This window comes from Amphiura filiformis, chromosome 16 (assembly GCF_039555335.1).
Source record: "Amphiura filiformis chromosome 16, Afil_fr2py, whole genome shotgun sequence".
Lineage (NCBI taxonomy): Eukaryota > Metazoa > Echinodermata > Ophiuroidea > Amphilepidida > Amphiuridae > Amphiura > Amphiura filiformis.
Genome location: NC_092643.1, coordinates 18,323,621 through 18,350,270, shown reverse-complemented (window position 1 = coordinate 18,350,270; position 26,650 = coordinate 18,323,621). Strand labels below are relative to the sequence as shown.

The following is a 26,650-nucleotide window of genomic DNA, read 5'->3' as shown; positions in this document are numbered from 1 at the left end:
TATACATAAAATTAGAAAAATATTGTAAGGAACACTTGAGGTTTTGACTTTTAAAACCTACATTTTGGTCAAAAAATGTGCTTGGATATGTAGTTTTCAACAGATTTTCCACATTCGCCTTGCTATAACATTGAATTGTTTTATCTGTTGACCTAATGACGAAAAGTGTTTTTAGGGGGAAGTGTTAGCTTTCGTTTGATATAAAAAAAAATGCTGATTGGATGAAGGGAACACTTGAGGTTTCGACAAAAACCAATCAAAGAGGCCCATTTTTTAGCTAGAAGCTTCATAGCTCCTACATTGCTATGCACTTAACCGTGTAGTGTAATCAAAGACTGTGGTGGAGACATTCACTGCTTGTTGTTCTCTGCTTGGAAGCTCTTGGGATGAAAATGTGTGCTCAGGTGTATCGAGGTGGAAACTGTGCGCATGATGGTTTATAAGAGAATCGTTTTTGTATAGAAACCTTTCCATATGTATACGTAAACATGTTATCACTAAAATGAGCGTGAAGGATGAATCTACGATTATCTAAAGTTGTTTGGGTGTAAATACAGGTGTTTTTTACTCTGGATGACAATCCTTAAATTTAGGTACAACCTCTACTTTCTTAGTGCTCGGGTTCATATCTATAATGCGATAATGTGTTGTGAAGAACACAATAATTGCTCGGTAAAACATCGCAACAGTTGTAAAATTTAATGTCACAATCTATTACTTAACAAGACTTATATGACTAATATTACATCTTGTTGGGTGTCAAAACGGAGACTTAAGAGTACTTGTATAAGTATTATTATAGTGTCATTACAAGAGCTATAAATATCAAAATAAACAATGAAACATCAGATAATATTAAATGTCCGTATAGATAATCTTATTCATCACCAGTTTCTGTTGCATTTATTTATTTTCAAGTGATTATGCATTGCATAATATGCAAACATAGGAAGAAAAATCAGTTACAACACCTTTTTTTAGCATTAGATAAGCAACTCGCCGGTATGATAACTGAAATTGAGATCCATTAAATATTTACAAGAGTAAAATGAAAGTCATGGATTTTACTCTTGTGAACTATGCTGGGCCTCACCTACCGACCATGTATTGTGATTTTTGATGGTCGGTCCTACCCCCATGGTATAAGGTACTGGGGTAACAATTTCATCCCTAACTGAGCGCAAATATATCTACGATTATCCTAAGCCGTTAAGGGATGTATAATGGGCGGTAATCTGGTTTGGATTCCAGAGGGAGTGTGCCTGTAAGAGACACAGCCATCAGAAAAGGACCAGCTCAGATCGCGCGCCAAATAAGTTTGCAGTTCAGAAATTGCATTTTTTCTCAGCCTTGAAAAAATAGGCAGAGCTGGGAATCGAACCAGGACCTCCCTGTTGTAAAACTCAGTGCATTACCACTGAGCCACCTAACTATTAGCTGTGAGAAGTGTGATAGTAATCCTTGATATAGGATTGAATAGAATAAATCAATACTGACAGGCATATTTATCTATATAATGTACGATGCTGTTCAAAATGAATATATGCAAAATGGCTATCAATCGATCAATCAATCAAGTTTTCAAGTTATCAACAATCAATAATCAACCGATGAATCATAGAATATTACTAGTTACTTACTAATCTATCAAATTAATAAATAAATAAGTCAGTAAATGAATAAATAGGCATATAGGCCTAAATAAATAAATAAATACATAATGCAGAATGCAGTTAGTATATATTTTAGTTACAAAATTCCAAACATTCTAAAATTTTTTCTACTATACACGCAAAGGACCTGTGCTCTTAAAATCCGTGCCTAATGAATAATGGGTCTTTCACCATGTTCACTGTATCCCTGTAGGATTATCTACTGACCAGGTGCTAAACAACTGTCGTAAAGTGGATATCAAGGTCATATCAGGGCATTATACAAAGAATGGTCAAAGGTCAACGTTTCCAAAGAAGTATAGTATATACGTAGACGCAAGCTTTCCTGCGGCAAACATAAAAACATACTCGCCAGTCGTGCCCTTTTATGAGATTTGATACGGCGCCGAAGACTACAGCTGTTCCATAATTAATCTGAAACCCTGTTTCCAGACGAAAATTGTTGTTACAAGGAATTCAAAGTAAATTTGTCATCAAGTGACCCACATAGAGGAATACGACATCTATCGTGAGCCAATCTGTATTGTGTTGCCTGCAAAAGCCGACGATCAGGTAAAAATTCTAAAAGGAGCGTGAAAAGATATTCGGCTTAATTTCATGATAAGCTTAAAACGCATTGAAAACGCCAAATTGCAGTCAAAAAATATGCAATATTAGTAAATCACCAAAACAAATGGTAACATAGGTATGTGGAAAAGAACTGCAATAACTATAACAAAGTATGTTGCCCAAACAGTTGTCTTTGGCATGTTTTTGAAAAATCACCAAAAATATCAAATTTTGGAAAAACGCCCCAAAATTTAAAACAAACACGAACCTTCCAAAATAAATACACATTTGCACCTGGAGGCCCAGTCACTACCTGCCGCTGTGATTTGGGGGTAACTCGTTGCTTCCCCTCTCCAGATACCTGTACTTCAAGTTCGCCCATTATGATACCCCACGCTTTAGGGCGTCTTTTATATGCCGCATGAAAACCCTTCGGAGGACGTACGTTATAAAGAACGATATCTCATTTTTGACTTTAAAGACAATCCGACTTTGAAATTCCACAATTTAACATCAGATATACATTCCCCACTTAAAGAGCATCCACATTTTCGTGGTGAAATCATGTCAACACGCTAATTGAGATAAGAGTCGCTGTTTAATCGTGCAAAGATTATGTCAAATGTGACATGAGGCCGTTATTTAGAAGCTTGCAATTAAATATCCGTAAATAATCACCTTAATTGCAGCCATTCGAGTTGAAATTGTCACTAAACATTTTCTGAATGAAACAGTCAGAAAGCGTTGGCGAGTGACGCTCGTAAGTGATATGTTATTTCCGTATCTGCAAGGTACGATATATTTTGCACTCAAACGACCAACCAATTTGTTCGATTTGCTCATTTAATTCATCTTGGCATTTACGGGATGTTTCAAATACAGATACAACACAACAGGTATGTTTTGCACCGACACATATCAAGAAATAAAAGTCAGTATCAAATTAATTTGTTGACTGAACAAGAGCTTTACATGACATCCCGAGGCAACTATCGGAAGTGCAGGTATTGGATCACAAAGTCATGAGTTGGGAATGATATGGACTGATATGGACATGATGGAAGGTATATTTTTGTTCTCGTTTTCTACATGTTTTAAAGTTAATTAACGGATAAAAATTAGCCATTGAATCATTAAATAATGACATTAACTTTGAATTAAAAAAAAAGGAAAAGGAAAGAAAGAAAGGAAAAGAAATTTCCGACATCACACGAATCGGTATCTGGGCCGGGGAGGGATTTCTAAACGTTGTAGTGCAGGGCGATATAGTCAAAATTGTTACTGTTTCTTCCATTTTCTTCTTTTAAGCTGTGACTTATCCCATCATGCTTTTTGAGGGTCTTATTGGCTGAGGCTGCTTATACTTGATATTAGTCTCAGTTCATTTGCCTGGTTTGTGAACCTGTATGCATGGTCTGGGTGCTTTACGCAGATGCGAGTACAACCTGTTATTGTGTGTCCTTATGGACCAAAAAACAACCAAACATACATGTTAGTTGATATATTTTTCAGAACCCTGGCAGACATCCCCACTCCAATAATATAGTTAACAAATCCCTCCCCGGCCCCAATGTCCTGTCGTGGGCCAAAACAAAATGGGGAGGGTGTATTTTGATTGTCCTGCAAAAATGACAATAAAATAGGACGTTCCGATCAATTACCTTTAAAATCACTATGTAACGTATCATAAATGCACCTTTGAGCCCTTCCGGAGTACTTTACACGGATCTTATTGCACCGTAGATGTAAATAGCCATACGGTGGTATACACACTGCAATGCGCTAAAGTTTGTGCCGTAAGGCACTAGATTGATAGAATGTTTCCGATTCAGCTCAACTCAAATTAAGTGTGACACACGAATAAGAAGAGGAAGAAAAAGAAGAAAGAAAATAAAAGATGGTATGTAGTGTCTTGGAAGTTTTTCCAACATTGATCATCGATATGTATGAAGATCATTATTTTTTTATATTTTTCTCCTCTACCTTCCCGCTCGATGTGATTACATGTAAAATACCAAAGTAGGCATAAATATGTAATATCATAATATCAGATGAATATAGATGTATATGTGATGATTAAATAACACCAGTGAGACCACAATATGCAAGCATATAAAATTCAAATAATCATCGGCATATTCTGAGACTAATAGATAAATTATCATGAGACTGTCTCAGAATTATCATTTAAAATTGATTTTTGAATCATAACGTATTTGTTATTGGAGGAGCAGGAAATGGAAAGATAGCATGATATTCATTATCACAATTCACAAATCATCATCAGTACCCCACAGTCACCTCAGCACCACCATCACTAGCACCACTATCTCCACCACTACCACTACCACTACCACCAGCTCCACCAGTATCAGCACCACCACCACCTGTTTACTGTTTTACTCAGTTGTTGTCCAATTCATCATTACCTCATCCTTCAATTCATTAAAGGTAATGTAACCCAAAACAACGTCAAGTTCACTCACTATGGACCACAATGACCTCATCCCACTGGCATAGTCCAATAACCACAATTAAACAATCATAGTGCAAAATTTGACCTCAAGTTGCAGAGTATTAGTGTTTGTACCCAAATTTTCAAAGGTCATTCAATGAATGTGCAAAAGTATTGGGGTTAGAGAACTGTGCACTGACAGATGATCATGTTGTGGGTCCTAGTGACTCTGTATATTCTATAGTTGCAGGTTAATAACCCTGGACATTTTGTGATTCACGATCTCGCAACATCCTGCGAGGCATTTTTATGCTCTTGTTGTAAGGCACAATTATTGCACTTCCTGAAATCGATGCTTACCCAATCAACCTTCTTTGTTGAAATCGAAATACGCCGATTGTGTTTTGTATACATCGGGACATCTGAGGAGCTCTTTTCGTTTTTGGCAATAACAACACACGACAGCATAACCTTATCAGATGGACAGGGCATCCATTGACTTATCATAATAATATTGTAATGGGATGCTTTTTTACGATAGTTTAGTAAATTTCGCAATTTGACAATTGTTCCTGCTTTAGATTATAATTTATCACAAGTGGTTAAATGGGTAACACATTATAATTATGTGTTATTGGTTTGTCTCCATTTCCAATAATGTATATAATGCCAGGAAGTAATGTAAGCATGTTTTTTTTTAATTTTCAAGAAACGCTTTTGTATTAGAAACATTCTAATGGAACAATAAAGTAAACATTAATCAAACTTAAACAATAACTTATACAAACCATTTCAATTTCTCCGTAGTCCACTTGCCCATTGTGCATATTCTGGCTATTACATTTAAGCATAAAACTGTGATTTGTATCAATTTGGGCACATTGATTTCACATCTGATCTTTTTAGTCACCATACTCCCTCTGTTTGTTGGCTTCCCAAGTGGACTACTTACTTTGGATTGCGGTTAGCATGCTTAACACGGCTGTCTATGGATGAAATTGTCGGATTTCTGGCTTACTAAAATCTACCATGATGTAATGTATCTTTAAATGGATCTGGCTTGTGATTGGTCGCCCAGATCTCGTTATGGTTTAAATCCTCCGGACACACCTATCTGTGGAATTTGCGGCGCTTTGTGTTGGCGCGAAAGTTAAATTTTCACTAGTTGCATGGCATACGTTCTAGCGCGTCTTGTACCTCCATGCTTTGTGCTTGCGGTTAAGTTGGATTGATAAACAAGTGTGATTGGCAGTGTGTGTCGCCAATCAAGATCTTTTTCAAAATGCAAACTCGGGCTTTCGCGAAACTGGTATAGATTCTAAAATCATAATTGTTCAGTATTGAAGTGGGCCATTTATAATTATGCAATTACGATAATTATGTTGCATTCAATAATATAAGCCTACTTATACTTTACTTTTACTGTCGCTACTTATATAAACTTTCTTACAACCATTTACTAGTATTTAGATGAAATAAACATCAGTATAATTTCTAGTTCAACTGGAATGCGTTCATCATGATTAATAACATATTCTATGGCATAGTCTATAAGAAAGATTATTAAAAAGGGATGACCAACACAGACGGCGTCACTTACAGTGACAGGCGATATGTCTATTCATTGATTTGTTCGTGTGCTGGTCACTACGGTCAAACGTGCTTTCACGTTCCCGCTGGCCATGATGACAACATTTTGATATGTGTCATCATTTCTAGGTTTTTCATGACACAGCATATGGATGAGCAATAAACTGCTACTTCTCAAAAATTGATCGAATCTTCTTTAATTTATAATCAAGAACAGTAATCTTACTACATTCATCGTCAAAATGTGTTGGGACACTTATGGAAAACGTATACTATATTATGGCCTCATTTCCGTTGTTGTTAAAGTTATGAAATGGTAGTTTCTTTGGTGTCAAGTCTAAACATTTTCCTAACATCCCAACCCTCTCCCTTCCCCACCTAGACGTTGCCATAATCGATTTTTGATAAACAAAAATATGTTATAAATCATGATGAATGCATTCAATTGAACTCGAAATTATACTGATGTTTATTACAATTAAAGTATTTAATTGTTAATGGTCATAACAAAAGTTTTTAGGGAAAATAAAAGATTATTGAATGCAACATATCTTGGCATAATTTTAATGGCTCACTTCAATACTGAACAATTCTGATTTTGGATTTTATCAGTTTATTGATTGCGAAAGCCCGAGTAAAAATCACTTGGGAAGCTAACAAATAGAGGGAGTACGGTGACTGAAAAGATCAGATATAAAAATCTATCAATAGGTCACCCCGGTCATCCGGGTACTGATTTTACATGACGCTACAGTCGGCTACACTTACGCTTTTCAACCCACAATAGATCGTGCAGCTTAGCGACTACTTGAAGACTTGTAGCAGAGCTCATTAAGTTGTTTACGTTCTGTTTTGACCTTGAATCGAGCAAATTTCTCGGCCGATTTCGGTAAAATCAAGGTTAAATACTTGGCGAAAATTGCATTTTATGTGAAGCTGAACACATGAACATGTAGAGGAGAGTCTTTATTTTTGTTGTTGGCTGGAGGCCCCATGTCGAGAAGTTATAGAAATGGTAGTATTTTGGCCGATTTGAAAAGGGACAAACCACAGAAAACTACAAACTTGACTTCTGAATCGGATTTGTTGTCAACGGAGGTCAACGGCTTGTGACGTCACTCCGGGGTCACCTATTGTACACAAATTAATACAACTCAGAGTTTGAGGCTTAAATGTAATAGCTAGCGTATGCACAAAAGGCAACTGGACTACGGAGAAGTCTATTCCCCACTAATCAATGTTGAGTGCCACTAGGCGCGCGTGACCAAAAAGTAGGTTTCAAAAATTAATCGGGGGTGGGGGGAGTAGGGGGCTTTGCAGCTTTATACACTACACAATACTCTTTTCTGTCACTGGCTAGATTATTTTGGTTAGATTATTTTGTCTGGTTTATGTCAGAATCAGGCCCGTACGCAGGAATTTTTTTTGGGGGGTGCTGATTTTGAAAAGAGGATTTTTTCCCCAAGGGGGGGGCGATTTTGTGAAAAGTGGACTTTCTTTATTAAATTTGGACCTACGCTCGCAAATTCTGAAATTTTGGGATTTTTTTGTACACTTTGGCAAATTTGGAGGGCTCCGCACCCACCGCACCCCCCCCTGCGTACGGGCCTGGTCAGAATCACTAGTGGAAGCTGAAACCATTGCGTAATATGACGCTACAAGACAATATAGATGATATTTACCAGAGTATTTTGAAGGAATAAAATTGGCACACATTTTCTGACTTACCATCTTTTTCATATTGGACGCCATCGCCCTTGAGGGCCAGCGAAGAGCCATTTTTCGCCGAAGGGCATTGTGGGTATCCACTATTGCATGTCTCTGTTGAAATCTTGGTAAAATGGGTGATGCCTCGGGCCTGTGTATGTGTTGTGTGACTGTAAGAAAGAATAAAACTGTCACGATTAATTTAGGTTATTCACATTTCACTGTATTTAAAGGGGCATTTCGTGATCCACAGCCTCATCCCCCCAAAAAAAAAAAAAAAAAAGTTGAGATTTTTATATCACTGGAAACCTCTGGCTACATAATGTTTATGTACAAAATATTTCTTGCAGATTAATTCGTTTTGCAAAGATATCGTGAAATTTGAATTTCGTTCTGGTGCACCAGAACGAAATTACAACGCATTGTCTATGGAGCAGTGTAATACACATAATCATGCATAACTCGCAAACGCAAAATCGGAATCAACTGAAATTTTGGGAATAGGCTTTTTTCGTGGATATGTACTGAAAAATGTCACAAAAAGAGGATGCTAGGATCACGAAATCCTCCTTTAATGGCAGTAGCTACTTTGATTAAACAGTGCATACTGTTATGTATTGTTGGTCGAAGCAGCCAAAAAAATCAATATATTTTGAAAAATAACACTTTGATGTTTTGCAAAAGTTCATTCTACAAATCATATACTTTGAAAACGTGCTGAATTCTTCTACACGCTCGCTATGAAATGATTAATATAATTTTTGCCAAAGCTCACTACCATTCGCAAGATGCTGTGAACTACCAAATCGCAACAGTATAAAATCGTTGCTCACCTTAAAGCCATAATAAGTGATTTGCTCTACAGCGATGCCCCACAGTGTAATTTACCCATTACCAACTTCAAAGTAATGCGCCATATTGCCTTAGCTCCAAAGCTGCAGCACCCATATTTATACAACAGTCAAATATGTTTAAAAATCACTCATGAACCTTCATGTTCATTTATTTTTCAGGTTATTATTATTATTATATTATTCAAATGCTTATATTTTACACCATAACGTATTTTAGAATAAACATTGACTTTGTTGTATATTTTTACACCCTGCTACGATTGGTACACTCAGTCAGCAGTACTAGTGTTTCTGCATGATCAACAGAATCCACGCGTGCATAGCCGACCCCCATTTACGTACGTACACACCCCCACACACAGGGGGGCCATGCGAAAGATGACTTTTTAATGTCACAAAAAACAACAGAACTGCCAAATATGCAACGGACCCGCCTCACAAGCTTCAGCGCATTCAACGCTACGATAATACACAATGTTAATTTGTGATAGACAGTGACATTCATTAAAAAAAATTAAATATTTGCAATTAAAAACTCGTGTTTTTGAACGATTCTGAATTTTATCAATGAAAATGCAGCGATGACATCATTGGGTTAACGATTTTCCAAATGCTGATTGGTTGATTGCGTCACTGTCAGTGATTTGTGCATGCACGGTACGGAATGATTTTTCGTATGGGTAAAATACACTGTGCGCCCTCAATTTTTCTTGAATTTCTACTTTTTGCATGATTGTAATACCCAATGGTGTACTAAAATACCGCGTGAAAGACTAAGCCTGAAGTGCTTTAATTACAGTAAAATTTAAGTTTTGAAGTCACATCATGAAAAAATAGGGACGGCGGTCCTAAATAGGTCGTCCGAAGATTTGGGTAGTAAATACTATAGATATATATTGATGCGAAAAAAAATATTTTAGCATTTTTGTGACACCTTTTTTTGTCATTTTTAGCCAATTGCTGACCTCAAATAACCTTTTGGCCTCAGTATATGACCTTGAACGCCAAAATCACATGGACGCGCCTATAACGCAGCTTTGGCTCTATATAGTTTGGTTGCAACTGGATGTTAATGAGACCAGATGTTGTATTTTCAGCCTATTTACAAGTTGACCTCAAATAACCTTTGACCTCAGTATATGACCTTGAATACCACCAATAGATGAGGGATTCCACAGTGCAGCTATGACTCAAGCTTGGTTACAATAGGATTTGAACTGTTCATGTGAGGCCAAAAAGAAAAGGCCTTACATAATTGTTGACGGACGGACACACGGACACCCCGACTGACAGACACACGACTCATGATGCTATACGGTGCTTTCCTTCGGACGACCTAAAAAGACCCAACACTATAAACATTTCCCTCGTTCTACGAACAAAGTTGCACCAACCCCCTCCCAGACCTTCCTAGTCGACATACTCATGGTATAATTGAAGTGTCAACCTTTAATTTCTATAAATACAGACATGCTATAAGATGAAGGAGATAAAACAGGTAATAAAACTCATATTTTTTACAAATTGAAAGCTAGAAATAGAAAATGTTATTAAATTTATTCAATTATCATTATGCATAGATCAAAAAAGTAATAAAACTCATATTGATACAAACTAAAAGCTAGAAATATAAAAGTTCATGGTTATATTTGAATATTGTCACTATTATATAGTCTTACCTCGAGGTTTTTAAAATAAACCTCTATTATTCATGTCAATCACAGATATTTGATAATTGACAAGTTGTTCTTTCTTTCTTTCTTTCTTTCTTTTATTCTTTCTTTCTTTCTTTCTTTCTTTCTTTCTTTCTTTCTTTTTTTCTTTCTTTTCTTTCTTATTTTTTTGTTTTCGTAACTTTAGCAAACACTTTCACATGCATATCTGTCCGTCTCTTTAAGAGCTATTTTTAAGCGTCCCTAGTTTCCGTACAAGCCAGTGTGCTTCATATAGTAGAATAGTTGCCATAACAACAATGCTAACAAATCCATGCGTGGTACCTTATGGCGACCTATGAGCCACAAACAGTCCTCGAATTCTGATTGAATTCAATCTCTTAAGTCTTATTTATTATGAAATGGTGATCCGAGATGATGATCCGATTCTTTTTTTCTTTTATTTATTTATAACACAATTGTGTATTTTTTTAGGAATTATGTTGAAACCTTTTGAATTTGTATATGATCTTGTATAAGATAATTCTGTCTCAAATCAGTTGATGTACAGTTGTGGGGTTATTTAAAGAGAACAATATATTAGTTAGATAATCGGATATTTTCTCCATTTTAATGAATGGATTTTAAAAATATGAAAACGTATTTCTGAATAACATTTCAATTTCCTTGAAATGAGTAATGGAGTTTGAAAAGAGTGACATTTTGTTATTTTGAAGTGCAATCAGTTGAAATTGCTTCTTTTCATTAGACATTTTTAACATTCTTGAAATAAAATTTCAAGAATAAATTCATTTTTTATTTTAGTTCGATAACTGAATATCGATTTATTCCACTTCTACATTTTGGGTAAATTAAACATTCATTCAATACATTCTTAACATTCACCGTCTTTTCCCGACCCTTGATAAAAGCATGAATCAACATCAACAACATTAATATAAGTAATTCAACATCATAAGATCATTTCAAATGTTTTAAGTTACAGTAGGTTGATGGGTTATTAGTCAGTAAGTTAGGGCGATTTTGGCCGGTTATCATATCAGTATGCTATACTATGCTTCGACTATATTTGTAAATGCATTTTTATAAATACGCACGTGACCACCTCCGCGCGGCCATAACAGTTGGTAGACAATAAGTCTTGAAGTGACCTTCTACATAATAGCGGGTGGTCTTTCTATACATTTGAATGCAAAGGCTGAACAACATGAGACTACTGTGCAGCAAATTTGTCTATTTTGTTGAACTTTGTAATTATATGGTAAACGTTTCAGTCGTTTAATATTTTTTCTGTCGTCAAATACTTTCAAAATGTTGTTTTTGATAACATATTACAAATTCGGAATTCCCTTGTAATAATTTTGCTGTTCAATTAATAATTTTACAGAAAATCCTCTCGATAACTTTTTAAATCTCTCGACAAACTTTTTAAAAATATTGTTTTGTGCATTGTATGTGAAACTTAGAATCGCCCAATGCTCAGAATTTTTACAGTAAGTGGTTTATCAAAATGTCATGATTCATTTTCAATTGTGTGTGTAGCTGAAAATCATCCAGACATCTGACAATGGGTGGTCTGCTAATGGCTGCCTCCATGAGCTGTACTCGATACTATATTATCGACTTTATAAAATCATTGTACAGGACTGTTTATGTCTTAATTAAAAATCAGAATTTTAAAAACAAATAGAGGGCCCCTCCTCAGCAAATATTACAATTTTTGATTTACTTGAACTTTATTGCCTGTGCTGGTTAACTAGTGATTAAATGCAACGTTTTAGGAAGGAATCGAACTAAACAAATGCCATCCCAGCTTGTCATTGCGGCATGAAAATTTGACGTATTAACTTGAAGATAAGCCTGATTTCAAAACAGATAATACCAATCAATGTTCAATATCCTATTCCTATAACTTTCTATAACTATGTAGCATTGTTAACAATGTTACCCGCAAGAAGGTGCTATTTATTTCTCAACTTACGGATGTTGTTGTTTTTCATTATCAAGTACAATTTTGTTGGAACAAACACAATAACCTTCATGATTCGTTGATAGAAAACAATCCATCTGACCGTCGGTACATTAAGTTGTGCACCCCGGTTCCGTAATACCGGCTACGCCACCTGATTGTAATGAGAGACAATTTTACAGAATTCTATGAATAAATAAAAGTACAACGCGAAATTTAAAAAGCAAAGGCGTAACTTTATAGTCTAATAAATCTGTACCTATTTTTACTTCTTTTCCGCGAAATTGAATTATTTTACGTTGGCTTTATTTTGTTTTGTTTTCATCAATTGTCCTTTAGGCGACGAACAAATAAACCCTGGATTTTTCAAGTAGGGTTAATCGGTCTGAATTTTTTTTATGGAGGATAAAATGAACCAAACATATCACCGAAAGCTTGAAAATTTGACAAAAAATTGATAATATTTTTGTAAACATATTAAGGAAATGTTCTGAATCTGTTTCAAAAAATTGCAGTCAAAGTCAATAAATGTTGGCCCCAAAACGACGGAATTTAAATGTGACCATACACCACGAATGAGCCGTAAATGTCCTCAATTGTATTCTGAGTTACAGTGTAAAATGGGCATGAAGGTCATATTCATAGGTATTTCAATTTGGTGCTACGTGTATCTCATTAAATGAGGTACACGTAGCACCAAATTGAGGTACCTATGAATACGACCTTCATTCCCATTTTACACTGTAACTCAGAATACAATTGAGGACATTTACGGCTCATTCGTGGTGTACGGTCACAAATGATTTTAGCAAAAAAGAAAACAAATTATGGAACGGTGGGGTCCGTAAAACAGGATTTTTTTCGTCAAATATACTTTCAAATATACTGTATTCATTTTGAGATTTGAATGTCTTAACTTTTTCCAGAGGGTCATCTCTGTTGTTATAAGTTTACAGGAATTGCAAGAATATTTGACGCGAAATGACAAAACAATTTTCAACCCCACACGATTTGTTGTGTTAGGAAGCAGTAGCACACTGGTCGAATGACCCGAAGCTATTGTAATCTCGACATTTTACAGTCTTATTGGATTTTTCTTCAGAAATTTAGGGTAACAGAAAGTTCAAATATGTGTTGTTTAAGAACTGTCGATTGATATTATTACGCAAATTCAATTTAATTTTGAAATCTAGAATTCTAAATAAAACAAATTTAATACAAAGATATGAAAAATTTTCAATGAGAATAATTCTGTATTCGATTTGTTTAACTGTTTAACGATATACTACTGGGGTCAAACTTTTAACATGTCAGGTACCCAAGGTCAGGATACTTGTTATCAGTTTGTACAAGTTTGAAATAACCAAAAACAATTTATTTATTATTATTGTTTAAAAAACGAATAACAATGCAACAAACGTATGGATTCAAACAGCAATTTTACCAACTCTTAATCAGGCCCCCAAGATATGATTATGTGGAGTCTAATGATTTAGGGCACAAACCATGCAAAAACGTTAGGCCCCGTATCCATAGGCTGTTCCCTTGTGACGTGTGCCCTTGTTCCGCGTTCACTTGTTCCCATGTGACCTGCCACACAGACAACCTATGGATACGGCCACTAAGCAAAACAAAGGTTCGTTGTCTGTGTGGCAGGTCACATGGGAACAAGTGAACACGGAACAAGGGCACACGCCACAAGGGAACAGCCTATGGATACGGGGCCTTATGATCACTGAAGCCCTGTCCTGTCCTTTCACTCTGATCGCGAAATATTTAGTTACCGGTAGCAGCTGAAGCAGTACGGTGACAGCTCTCTAGTCCGAAGGTTCCCTAGTCCGAATGTTTCTTAGTCCGAAGGTTCACTAGTCCGAACACGTAATTTACCATTTGCTAATCCGACTTCTGAAAAAGGTTCGCTAGTCCGAATATCGGGTTCTCTAGTCCGAAGGTTCGCTAGTCCGAATAATAAATAAGGTTCTCTAGTCCGAATATAGAATAAGGCTCGCTAACCCAAACTCTAACCCTAACCCTAACCCTAAACCGTTATTCTATATTCGGACTAGAGAACTTTCGGATTAGCGAACTTAGTTTGGTTTTTGGACTAGTGACCCTTCGGACTAGAGAGAAGTCACGAGCAGCACACCTCACAGAGGGTAGATCAAGATTAGGTTTTCGTCACCTTTAGTTGGCATTGCCTATTGTTAGCACAAAAGATTAATTTTGAGAAAACCACTGTATCAAAACCTCATAGGGAGAAGTATGAAAAGTAAATGCACTCACTACATTAGACAGTATGGGGTATTTTACATTTAATTTATGGGGAAGTAGAAACATGGAAATTTGAATTAGAAATGACATTGATTGTTCTTTAACATCTTTTTTTAGCAGCCATCAATTGTGATTAAGATTTTATGATTTTATATATATATTTCTTCTTCATAAAGTACCGATATGCATGTTTGTATTGTGAAAATATATAAGAAAGAGGTAAACATGGATAAGATCAGAGCACAATATGTAGGAAAAATATCTTTGAAAAAAAATCTGAATTTTTTGCTTGAAATATAATTCTTTCTAGATTTCTTAAATAAAGAAACAAATGCAGTACAATTTCCCCCAAAAATGAAATTTGAGTAGCATACAGAATACACACTTGTTTTAAGCTTTACCATACTTGCACCAAAATCTTATGGGTATATGTTTATGTATTTTATATGATATATTTTATGTTTATATAATACTAGATTTCACGGTTCTCGGGTCGGGCGGTTCTCATAATCTGGGAACCCATCATTCGCCTCTTCCAAGCCCTGTCCTGCTACCACATTGGAGGACCCGAAATTAGTATCTGGACGTGGATATAGGCTGTTTTATAGTAAAGTAATGAAATCAATCGGGAGAAACGTGACCGCAAACGGGGTTATAGGCCTTACCATTTTTATGTTAACCATTCTGGAGGCTTCCGTTGATACTCCGCAATAGCGCACCGCGAGCACGCGATAGTGCACCGCACGAACGCGAATCGTACGAACGCGAACGCGATAGCGCGCGGACGGACGGACGGACGGACACGCCGTGATTAGTATTATGATATTATAACATATAACCCATTCCTTCCAAACACTTCATCCCTTCAACTCAGAACATTTGGAAATGTAGATAACCAATCTAATCTTAACACCACTTCTGGTTTTTGGAAGGAAGGAAGATAGAGAGAAGATGAAGAGAAAATCTGTTTGCTCAAGTTCGGTCTAGGCGAACCATGGTACCCTTGGGTGCTCATAAAAGACTGTGGATAGCTCAGGCTAGCCATGAGTGTTTCGCTGGCCCGGCCAGCGTTTTTTGGGTGTTGTGTGCTTGATTGCCCAATCATATCATGGATGATTGGGCTTGCAGTCGCTTTGACGTGCTATGGGTGAGATTTTGAGAAATTTTGTTAATTTATAAGGCTAACATGAACACCAAGTGTATTCAAGACCCACTTCTTAACTGAAGCTGGCTTTCCCTTTTAAAGGAAACTTTTATTATTAAAGATAACAACTGAATTGAGGACTAATCTGGGCTCATCACTGGCATATCTAGTAAACCTCAGAGAGTGTAGGTCATGGTTTTGACATTTGGTTTTTAATATAACAACTTAATTGAGGACTGATCACTGCTGATCTGGGCTCAGAAGCTGAGCTACATGAGCAGATTTACAAATGTCCATTGGGAATTAAAACTCATTTGTATAAAGAACAACAACAACAAGTTAAAATGAAAAAACAAATTTCATAACAAATCTACTACGGTGACATTTAAAAATAATACACCAAATGCTTAAAGTTCAAAAACAAATAGACACTACATGGTACTTTAAAGTGACTAGGCGGTTACCCGTATTTGGCGGTTCTCGGCTGTCGCGATTGCCTGTTTTATGATTAAGTTTTATGCCCATAGGACAGTTTTTACTAATTTGACCTCAGATGACCCCTTGTGACCTCGAAATGACCTTCCAAAATTTGGCTCTAAATGTTGACTGTACCCACTACGTTTCATGCCCATATGACAGTTTTTAGTAATTTGACCTTGGATGACCCCAAAATGACCTTCCAAAAATTTGACTCTAAAAGTTGACTGTACCCACCAAGTTTCATGCCCATACGATATTTTTTACTAATTTGACCTCAGATGACCCCTGGATGACCTCGGGTGATCTTGGCCCACTAACTGAAACAAACTTGTTCTGTCTGAGGTCCAGATGCACCCACCCACCAAGTTTGAGGAACGTGCGACCCCTTGACTGTACCCACCAAGTTTCATGCCCATACGATAGTTTTACTATTTTGACCTCAGATGACCCCTGGATGACCTCAGGTGATCTTGGCCCACTAACTGAAACAAACTTGTTCTGTCTGAGGTCCAGATGCACCCACCCACCAAGTTTGAGGAACGTGCGACCCCTAGTCTCCGAGAAAATAGGCGGAAAACAGTTTTTACTAATTTGACCTCAGATGACCCCTGGGTGACCTTGACCCACTAATCAATACAAACTTGTTCTGTCCTGGGTCAAGATGCACCTACCCACCAAGTTTCATGCCCATATGACAGTTTTTACTAATTTGACCCCTAGATGACCTCTGGTGACCTTGACCCACTAACCAATACAAACTTGTTCTGTCCCGGGTCAAGACGCACCCACCGTCAAGTTTGAGGAACGTGCGACCCCAGTCTCCGAGAAAAACAGTTTTTACTAATTTGACCCCTGGATGACCTTGGGTGACCTTGACCCACTAACCAATATAAACTCGTTCTTCCTCATACCAAGCTGCACCCACCCACCAAGTTTGAGGAACGTGCGACCCCCGGTCTCCGAGAAAAGAGGCGGACAGACAAACAGACAAACAGATGTACAGACAAACAGATGTACAGACAAACAGATGTACAGATTCTGGTGAATTATAGTAAGATTCCAGCGCAAGTGTAAAAAACAATGTTTATAAATTGCTTTAAAGTGTCATTTGGTATTTTTAAAATGAAAAATTTAGCAAAAAAAACACCCTCCCCAAAAAAAAAAAAAAAAAAAAAAAAAAAACCCACCCCAAAAAAAAAAAAAAAAAAACCCAAAAAACCCCAACAAAACAAAACGAAGAAAACAGCAGTATTGACACAGTTAAAACCCCATTCAAATACCTTTTGCTAATTTATATGCTGTCAGTATATAAATTAAAGATTCATGTAAATGCCTTATTTCGTCTTAAATACACGGCTTTAGAGTAAACCAATCGCAGGCTATGTTAGCACATCTATGACAATGACAAAAGTACCAAAATCTGAATTTTGATGATTTTTACGATCGTCCGGATGAGTAAATCACTGAATGGGCCTTTAATTCAACTTAGACAATGTCTGGAGTTCTTAACAGGTTATTTCACTATCACGTTGTGGGAAAAGAAAAGAAACGATGAAATTATTTTAGTTTTTTTCTCTGGAACATACATTTTTATACTGACTCATAAAATAACTTACCTTGTAAGCCTCTCGATTGTGGCTAGTAAATACACAATGGATATTGTTACAGTTTTCAATGAACCAACGTGATATAAAGCGATTACGTGACGTCATGCTGCAAGCCTCGTCCGCCAAAATGACCTTACTGCGCTGATTTCATTTTTATCGGCCATACATTTGCATAAAATTTAATAATCATATTAAGAGTTGGCTTACAATTTTAATTTACTTGTCATAATTATTGTATTGAAAATAACCGTAGTAAACATGCCGGCCAGAAGTAAAAGTTTAGTTCTAGTTCATTTTAACGCCACCTGAGACATGTGTGCCTAATAATCATGATAATTAGTTTTATATTTAATGCACTGGGTAGTTACTGTACTTCTCTATGCACCCTTCGACGTTGTCTAATCTTTTGTAGCTGGTAGTACTCTCTTAATGTAAAAGAGTGAAAATTCACTTACAAAGAGTGACTCTAGGGACCAGTCCTTGAAGAGTGAAAATCACTCTTTGTAAAGAGTGAAAATATTTCACTCTCAAAAGGGTGCTTTCTCACTCTTAAAAACACTGAAACCCACTCCAAAAAAGTGGCAATTCACTCTTAATTGAGTGAAAACTAATCAATCTTTTTAGAGTGAATTATATTACTCTCTTGTCACTCGAATAGGAGCCAATTTTACTAAAATTTCACTCTTTTACATTTAGAGAGTACACTTGATGATATTCACAATATTCAAATCTATTTTCGCCGATTGAAATTTCAGCAACTTCAGCTTAAATGCATCAATCTCACGAAAGGCCCAATATAAATGCTGGATAAATATATACAATTCGGAGTAGACATACAATTATGAAAAATCGTAACAAGGATGAAAAACAGTACAGTAAATGTGTGAAGCTCCATTCATTTACGTGTTGCCGTAAGTGTCGCAAGGATAAAGATCTCCATGTATTAAATTTGATCTTTTCTTTCCAGTCCAATCACTTGTAGATTATGTTAAGCCACCTATACTTCATACAAAATTATTTTAAAAATTCTGATTGTTGATAACTTTTGCTGGGTGGGGTGGGGGGTTTGCGAATCACTGTGTGCTTTAACTGAAACCCGGAACTGGAACATGCAAAATTGTTGAAATTTCAACAGGCGAATATTCTCTATTGATTTGAATATTGTGAATCTCATCAAGTGTACTAACCAGCTACAAAAGACAGGATAACGTCGAAGTGTGCATAGAGAAGTAGAGTAACCACCCAGTGCATTAAAATAGTGAATATTTGTGTCACATGACCAGCCCAGCGGGTCAGTTGCCTGATGAAGTCTGAAGGTTTTAGACGCAACGTAGCAAATTGCAAAAAAATGTAAGTTCCAGTATTTGATTTAATGATGCATTGATATAAAACTAATTGTTGCTCGTACAGCGACTCGGCGAGATTACGTTACAATATTGACTTGGTTCCAATTTTTCGTAATGCATAACAATCATCTATTTTGAAAAACGTATTGTGACGTTCTACAATGGTGCTACATGTAAACAGCTTCCAGTAAAGAGTTCTAGTATGCTCCAAATATGCCCGAATATGGAAAATTGGACAAATTACACCAAGATGTAAACTATTTTGTAACCGTAACCCTAGCTCTAAACCTTTTATTTTTTATTTTTCCGGATTAGTCAACTTTATTTCGGACAAGCTAACATTGCGACTAAAACATTTTTGAGGTAGTTTTTAACAAGAATGTGTAAAACGTATACAACTTTTATTTGGATAGTGTTGTATGTTAACCATTCTAGTCCATCTCAAAGATTAAATAAATGTAAACAAAACTCTAGCACATCATCACTTGAAGCAGCTCAAATTAAGTTAAGGTAAATGTGTGGTCCAATCGTTTGCTTACTAAGACTACAGATCCAATGACTTGAGGGATATTCACTGTTTGTTGATTTCCTGCTTTCTTGCCTGCAAGTTGTTTTTCGATGTCAGTATACTCTCAATGTGACCGCCATTGGGCTATTCCAGTTGAAATCCACACGTCCCCTGTGGAAGGTTTTGAAATATCTTCCACCAGGGGGAGTATGTTTTTCAAATGTAATTGGTCAGGGTTATTCATTTTCAAACTCATACTCCCTCTGTATTATGGTTTTATCTATATCTTATAACTGGAGTGAGTATTTCATATGGAAGTTACCCTATTTGAAACTTATACTCCCTCTGTGGAAGACTCAAACTAAATTTTCCACATGGATAGTGATATTTTAAATGTAATAGCGCATTGATTGTTCTTGGTTGAAATATCCATCTAAAGGTTGGACAAGGGTAAGTTTGACTGAAAAACAAAAGTACCCGCTTTCATGCAAATGTCATTTAATTAAGAGATAAATATTTCCATTTGCAATGTTTGTTTAATAAATATTTTCTGCGTGTAAAGTGGCACGCTATAGCGTTGGTGGCAACATCGAGAGAGAATATTCACACATCATCTTCAGAAAATGATATAACATATCATCTTCAGAAATTGATTCATGTTTTTGAGGCTATTTTCGTCATGGCCACGCGCAATTAAGTGCTTCAAAACTCATTGAATGTTTTCATGAATATGATTCTTCAGATATTAATACCATTTATTGGTTATGAAGGAGATCACAAGACTTTGAATTAGCGTTGTCATTTCCGCCCCATTTGCATGATTTTCTCGGGAGGGTCAACGCTAAAACTTTCGTGTTGATATATTATTGGCCTTAACTCAAGAACCCCAAGACCCATGGAAACATAATATAAATGCCATTATTGGTTTCCCAGCGGGTTATATAAAGGGTATATAAAGGTATGAAACGTTTTCATAACATTCAAAAACATTTTTTGATAACTTACTGCAAATATTCTAACATAATGTTATTTAATAAGTGTTTACAAAATATTTGGTAAAAAATGTTTGCCAAAAATATTTTACAAAAATATTTTTAAAAAATTTAAAAAGTATTGTTTTAAAACGTTTTCATAACATTTATATAACTCGACATTTAATGTAATTAATATGTTTTACCAAAACCAAAACCCAAAATATAACCTGTTGAAAACGTTTTAAAAACGTTTTGTGTTTGCTGGTTTTACGCTAAAGTGAGTCAAATTGGAAGTAAATTTGGTTATACAGACCATAAATCAGAGAATTATTTTCCTTGCATGTGGCGATATATACTGACGGGCCGTTAGGACGTGGTTTGGGGAGGGGGCATCGTCCCCCAACCCTCCCTTTGGCTACACCACTGTATATCTGTCCCTGTGATATAGACTCAAAAATAACAATTACAACTAATTAAAGGAATAGAAACAGATTTCTATATAAATATGGCTAGAAAATACCTTGAACCTAGTTGATCAATTATCAAAAAGCATCAATTATTGATATTTTATCAATTTTAACAGATGATTTCTTGTTCATGGTTAAGTAACAATTATGTAATAATATTTCGAGTATAGAACTAGCGGTGACATTTAGGCTTTAAATTCACTGAATTAACTATTCACGAAAGCAGTGGTTCAATATCCTCTCTATCAAAGGAATGGCCTCAAACATCCCACACATATAATCTATTATATAATAACTTTTATTCTTTAATAAAATAACCCAATTACTGTTTAGACGGTTCAAGATGAAATGCTACTAATGCCACCCGCCTATTACATAACTAAACTGACACTTTAATATCAAATTATTTTCTTCACGTTTTTTCTTTACGAATCTACACGTTTGATTTTCGTAATCTGTGCCACTCCTATTTAAAGGCCCATTTAGCATTTCAGTGATTTGCTCATCCGGACGATCGTAAAAATCATCACAATTCAGGTTTTGGTATCTTTGGCATTGTCATAGATCTTTGTCAGTGGCGTAGCTAGGTGTTGTGGCGTGGAAGGCTGAGTATACATATGCCGACCCTCGACAAATCTTGCAACAATTGCGCAAATTTGAACCAATAGGGCCTACCACTAATTAATGTTGGTTACAATGAAGTTGAATATCGGTCTTAAATTGATCTTTCAAATAATTTTGTGCTGAAATACGAGCGAAGCGCGCGAAAATGTGCAGAATCGATATTGAACTGGTCATTTCGGCGTTCAGAGCGCCCAGAGCACGTGCCCCTTGCCCCCCCGTCGCTACGCCACTGCTGATAACCTGCTAGTGGTTCAACCGAAAGCCGTTAAGACAAAATAAGGCATTTACATGAATCTGCAATTTATATACTGACAGTATATATAAATTAGCTACGTGTATTTGAATGGAGCTTCAACTTCGTCAATACTGCTGTTTTCTTCGTTTTTTTTTCATTAAAAAAATACCAAATGACAATTTGAATAACTCAATATGATTATCGTATAAGAATATATTGCTGGTGTGGCATAGCCAACTTTTCGAGATAAGGGGGAAGCCTCGACGTTGCCTAAAGATTTCGACAGTTTTTGAAAGGTTCCAAGCCGTCCCTGTGACCTGTCACCTAAATTACTTTACTAGGAAAAGTGTACGTGTAACTCGCAAAATTGTGCTATTTTACTGCTAAAGTTAGTTAAATTGGAAGTAAATTTGGTTATACAGACCATAAATCAGAGAATTATTTTACTTGCATGTGGCGAAATATACTGACGGGCCGTTAGGACGTGGTTTGGGGAGGGGGCACCGTCGTCCAACACTCCCTTTAGACTCAAAAATATCAATTACAACTAACTAAAGGAATAGAAACAGATTTGAATAATGTTCTTCAAAATGATATCAAACAAAATATTTGAATATTTTTCATGCGTGTACCTGTTCTAAATTGTCGTGAGGTTTGCCCATCACAAACTATTAACTTCTTAGTTACTTTTAAATTGACGTATCAATATACTGTCGGGTCAATACCGCCTACCCAGTTTATCCGAGGGGCGAAGCACGTTGTTCGTAATTACAGCCCGGTTTGAGTTCCATCACACCCGAGACCTTTTCAACGAAACTTTACTAACCCTTTAGGTGTATCGATGCTTTAAGGACATTGCGTAAAAACAAATCAGCTGTACCCTTCGTATGCCGTATACTTTTATACTATATTTTATGTTTCCATCAATGGAAACTTTGTGGTAAATTTGATACAAATGAAGCTATTATATTTAGCCGTTAGCAGTGATGCAACTTATAAAATGCGTATCCACGGGTTTTCTCGAACAATATAGGAATCACGGTTTGTAATTTCCCGTGATATATATTTATCTGTATTAAAGTATCATTCATTCCGCCCACATTGATTTAAGTGAAATATTTATGTTAATACATTCATAAGAAAGTCTGAGAAATAGGTCATACATAAATGTATCCATTTATCATGTTTATCCATTAAAATGGATTTACCAGAATGTTAGTCATTTCTAATAAACACAATGACAATAGAATCAGCGACACATGCCGCATTGAAAGGCTTAACTAGTCCAGGTGCCTTGATTGTAACTACTATCTTCTCCAGGTGCGTCATTTTTCTAAACAATTTAATGGAATGCCCACCTGCCCACCCGCCGTCGCGTGCTGCCACTCATAACCCCATGCAAAATGTAAAAGAACAAAGTCTTCTCTATCTTAAATACTTACCAAGTTTCAAATATGCGATGTGATTTGATCCAATCCGGCCAAGGGAGATGATTTAGAAAATTGAGCTATTATCATTAATTACATACCTATAGACAAAGTTTGCGTTTTATTGAAATTAATATCTACTTCACTCGGCTGCAAAAATATGCGAGTTGATACGAGCGATGTTTTTTGAAGTTGTTTTGATGGTAATTAAAAACATGCTCAAAAATCCGAATCTATGGAGTTTTTCACTCTTGATAAATAATTTTGTGTGTATGGCTATTTTAGCTAATGGGTGAAAGTTATACAATTTTTACAACAAACAATAATTATTTTAAGAAAGTTTCCGGCAAATGTCCCATTGTTTCCTTAGTTAATGAGTTTTACTTAAAGACTTTCGGTTCTCCGAAGAACAAGACAACGACGTACAAGATAATCAGAATCAGACGAAGATAGCTAACCTTGAATGGTAAAATGTCCATTCCATTCTTTATCTTGTATGATATATTTCCATATTTCAATAAAATTTCAATAATATTTCAATATTTCAAATATTTGGAATTAAATTTATCTTAGCAATTCAATATCTCAACTTGTCATTTATATTTATACTACTTGTATCTCAGTCCTGTGTTATTATTATGGAATATACAGAAGAAGACACTAAAAATAGTGGCTGAAACCATTAAAGAATAAGCCTGATAAGCAAACGCAAATAATGGATCAAACGATATCGCTACGAAAAAAAATTCGATAAAAAAAATACACAGTTAACAAAGAACAACACAGCATTTTTAGAGTACGGTAAATCGTTTAGTACGCAGGTAAAGCGATACGCTAATAGCATCGTCATTGGCTCATTGAAGAGCTCTGTTGCAAAAGCCCTTACATCCACTTTTTTTTTTTATTTGTGTTATTGACATGACATTATAGTGTGGGTAAAATACACATTTTGGTGGTTGTTTGACCTTCATACCACTTTCCCTTCCGGAGATATCCCGTTTGGGAAATCTTAGGGAATTTCCGGAAATCTGAACTTCAAATGAATATAAAATTTTAGGAAAATAATTTCTTGATGTATAATATTAAAAGTAGCCTTGAATGTTCTTTAACTATTAAAACCAAAAGGAACTATTTTGGGGTCACTATGTTTGAAAAAAAAAATCATTGTAATTAACGAAACCTTAAGCTTCGGAAATGCTCAAAAACATAATTTTCCCGGATTTAATTAAAAATTCATAATTAAAAAAGTAAATGAGATAATTCAATTTTTCTTTTTTCTTTTGAAAGCATTAGTCACGTTACATAAAGTAGTGCAAACAAATGGGCTCAAATTTTATTGCAAAGGTGGTTTCTAGAAAAGTGGTAAATTTATTTTGTTGCAAAAGCCCTTACGTCCACAAAAGGCGCGATATTAAATAAATAATAAAATAAATAAGAAGGCTTGAAAATTGTACCAAAACTATTCTTTTAGTTTCTATTCATCAACCGAACCCAAATTGACTCAAATCGAACAAGTAATACTTGCACAATTAAAAATAGCTGTTTTTCTCAAAAAGTAATAAGTGGATCTAAGGGGTTTTGAAACAAAGCTCTTCATATACACATTTGAGAATTAGAAACAAACAATCTGTGAATTGTTGGTCACCTTGTAGAAAGTTTTGAAGCTAACGACGCTTTAGGACCCGGCACCACAAAACTAGAGGCGGGCATTTAGGAACATGAAATTAACAGTTGTTAACAGTAATTTAACCTGTTCAATCAAACGATATCGCGTCTGAAATATACGCAATTATAAACAAAGACAAACATAACAATTTTGAAAAATATACGGTTAACAAAAACTCCCAACTTAATAATTTTGAAAAATAAACTCAGTGCGTTATTAAAGCAATATATCAATGACCTCATTTGGTTATATACGGTAGACAGTTTTGAAGATACCTACAGGTATATCATTACGATCTGGTTCCATAAATGAAATTATCCAATACAGCTCATATTGTAAGAAGAGTCGAACACAATGCCCAAGTCCAACTTCGGAAACTTTGCGCAATATATTAGTTATTGGTAGGTAATGATAAGCTAAAGTTCGTTGTAAAAATATAAAATACCATACGCAGCATTTGCAAAATACTTACAAATAATCAATAGAATATACTGACATCAACATAAACCTATGAAATGCGTGTAATTTAATTAAAATCTTAAAATTATAAGACAGGAACGATCGACTTACCACAAAAAGCAACAGCTACTATAGCACACCAAAACGCCATGTTTTCAACAGTAGTTCCAAGCCTCGGTGAAAAGTTAAAACATATGATATTGCTATGGTAGAAAACACATCGACGATGCCCATTTTATCATAGATCTTGAGTTTATTTAGTAGTCAAGAGTACCATCCCATCATACATCTCTTATTAGGCAAAAGATATCTGAATGGACAGCTACGTCACGGAATCAATCCACCAATCAGAATGGAGCACACTCTGTTCATTCATCCCGAGTCGAGAAGGTGATCTGGTGTGTGTATGTGTCTTAGGCGATCATCAAAAGCTGTTCTGCTTTATTGAGAAAAAAATGTGTAAACACTGCTAGCTTCATCTAGTGGGCGAGTTTAAGCGTTAATATGGGTTTGCACAGAGGCAATGGCTGTGCGTGCGTGGGTGAGGTAATCAAGGACCATTCCGCTTCAAGAAGCTATATAAATTGTGCTCGTTTAATTTCCTTGCTAGTTGTGAATGACTTGGCCGATGTGGGTATCAGCCGGAAGGTAATAGAGCCATGCATCGGAACATCCTCTCGCGGCTGGAATCACAAGTACTCCCTCTCATGTTTAAGCATGTGAAGTGTGTAAGAGCAACGGAATTGATTGAGTAATAGTGACACATATGAAATGGTAATTGTCCTCTAAACCGATGATGAAACATGCTAGGAAATATGCCCTGGGTACAACCATTGATCGCACTGATGCGTCAGATGAAAAGAATACTTTTTTCAATTTGAGTACAGAAGATATGAATTATTGTAGTTGTAGGCTATAGTGTGTTTTTACTGAAATGCTCTTGGGACAAAATAATTATACATAAATTATAAA

At 35.8% G+C, this 26,650-nt stretch overlaps 1 protein-coding gene across 1 annotated transcript in view; it reads right to left on the bottom strand.

The window, feature by feature from the left end:
• LOC140135671 (cysteine-rich venom protein-like) overlaps positions 1-26,326 on the bottom strand; it is a 41,609-nt gene extending 15,283 nt beyond the window's left edge. Inside the window, exons 1-2 of the mRNA XM_072157255.1 lie at positions 25,790-26,326; positions 7,996-8,144 (exon numbers count right to left, since the gene is read on the bottom strand). Of these exons, the coding sequence (XP_072013356.1) occupies positions 7,996-8,144; positions 25,790-25,829 (189 nt within the window). The 5' untranslated portion in view covers positions 25,830-26,326. The remainder of the gene's footprint in view (positions 1-7,995; positions 8,145-25,789) is intronic.
• Between the last annotated feature and the right edge of the window lie 324 nt (positions 26,327-26,650).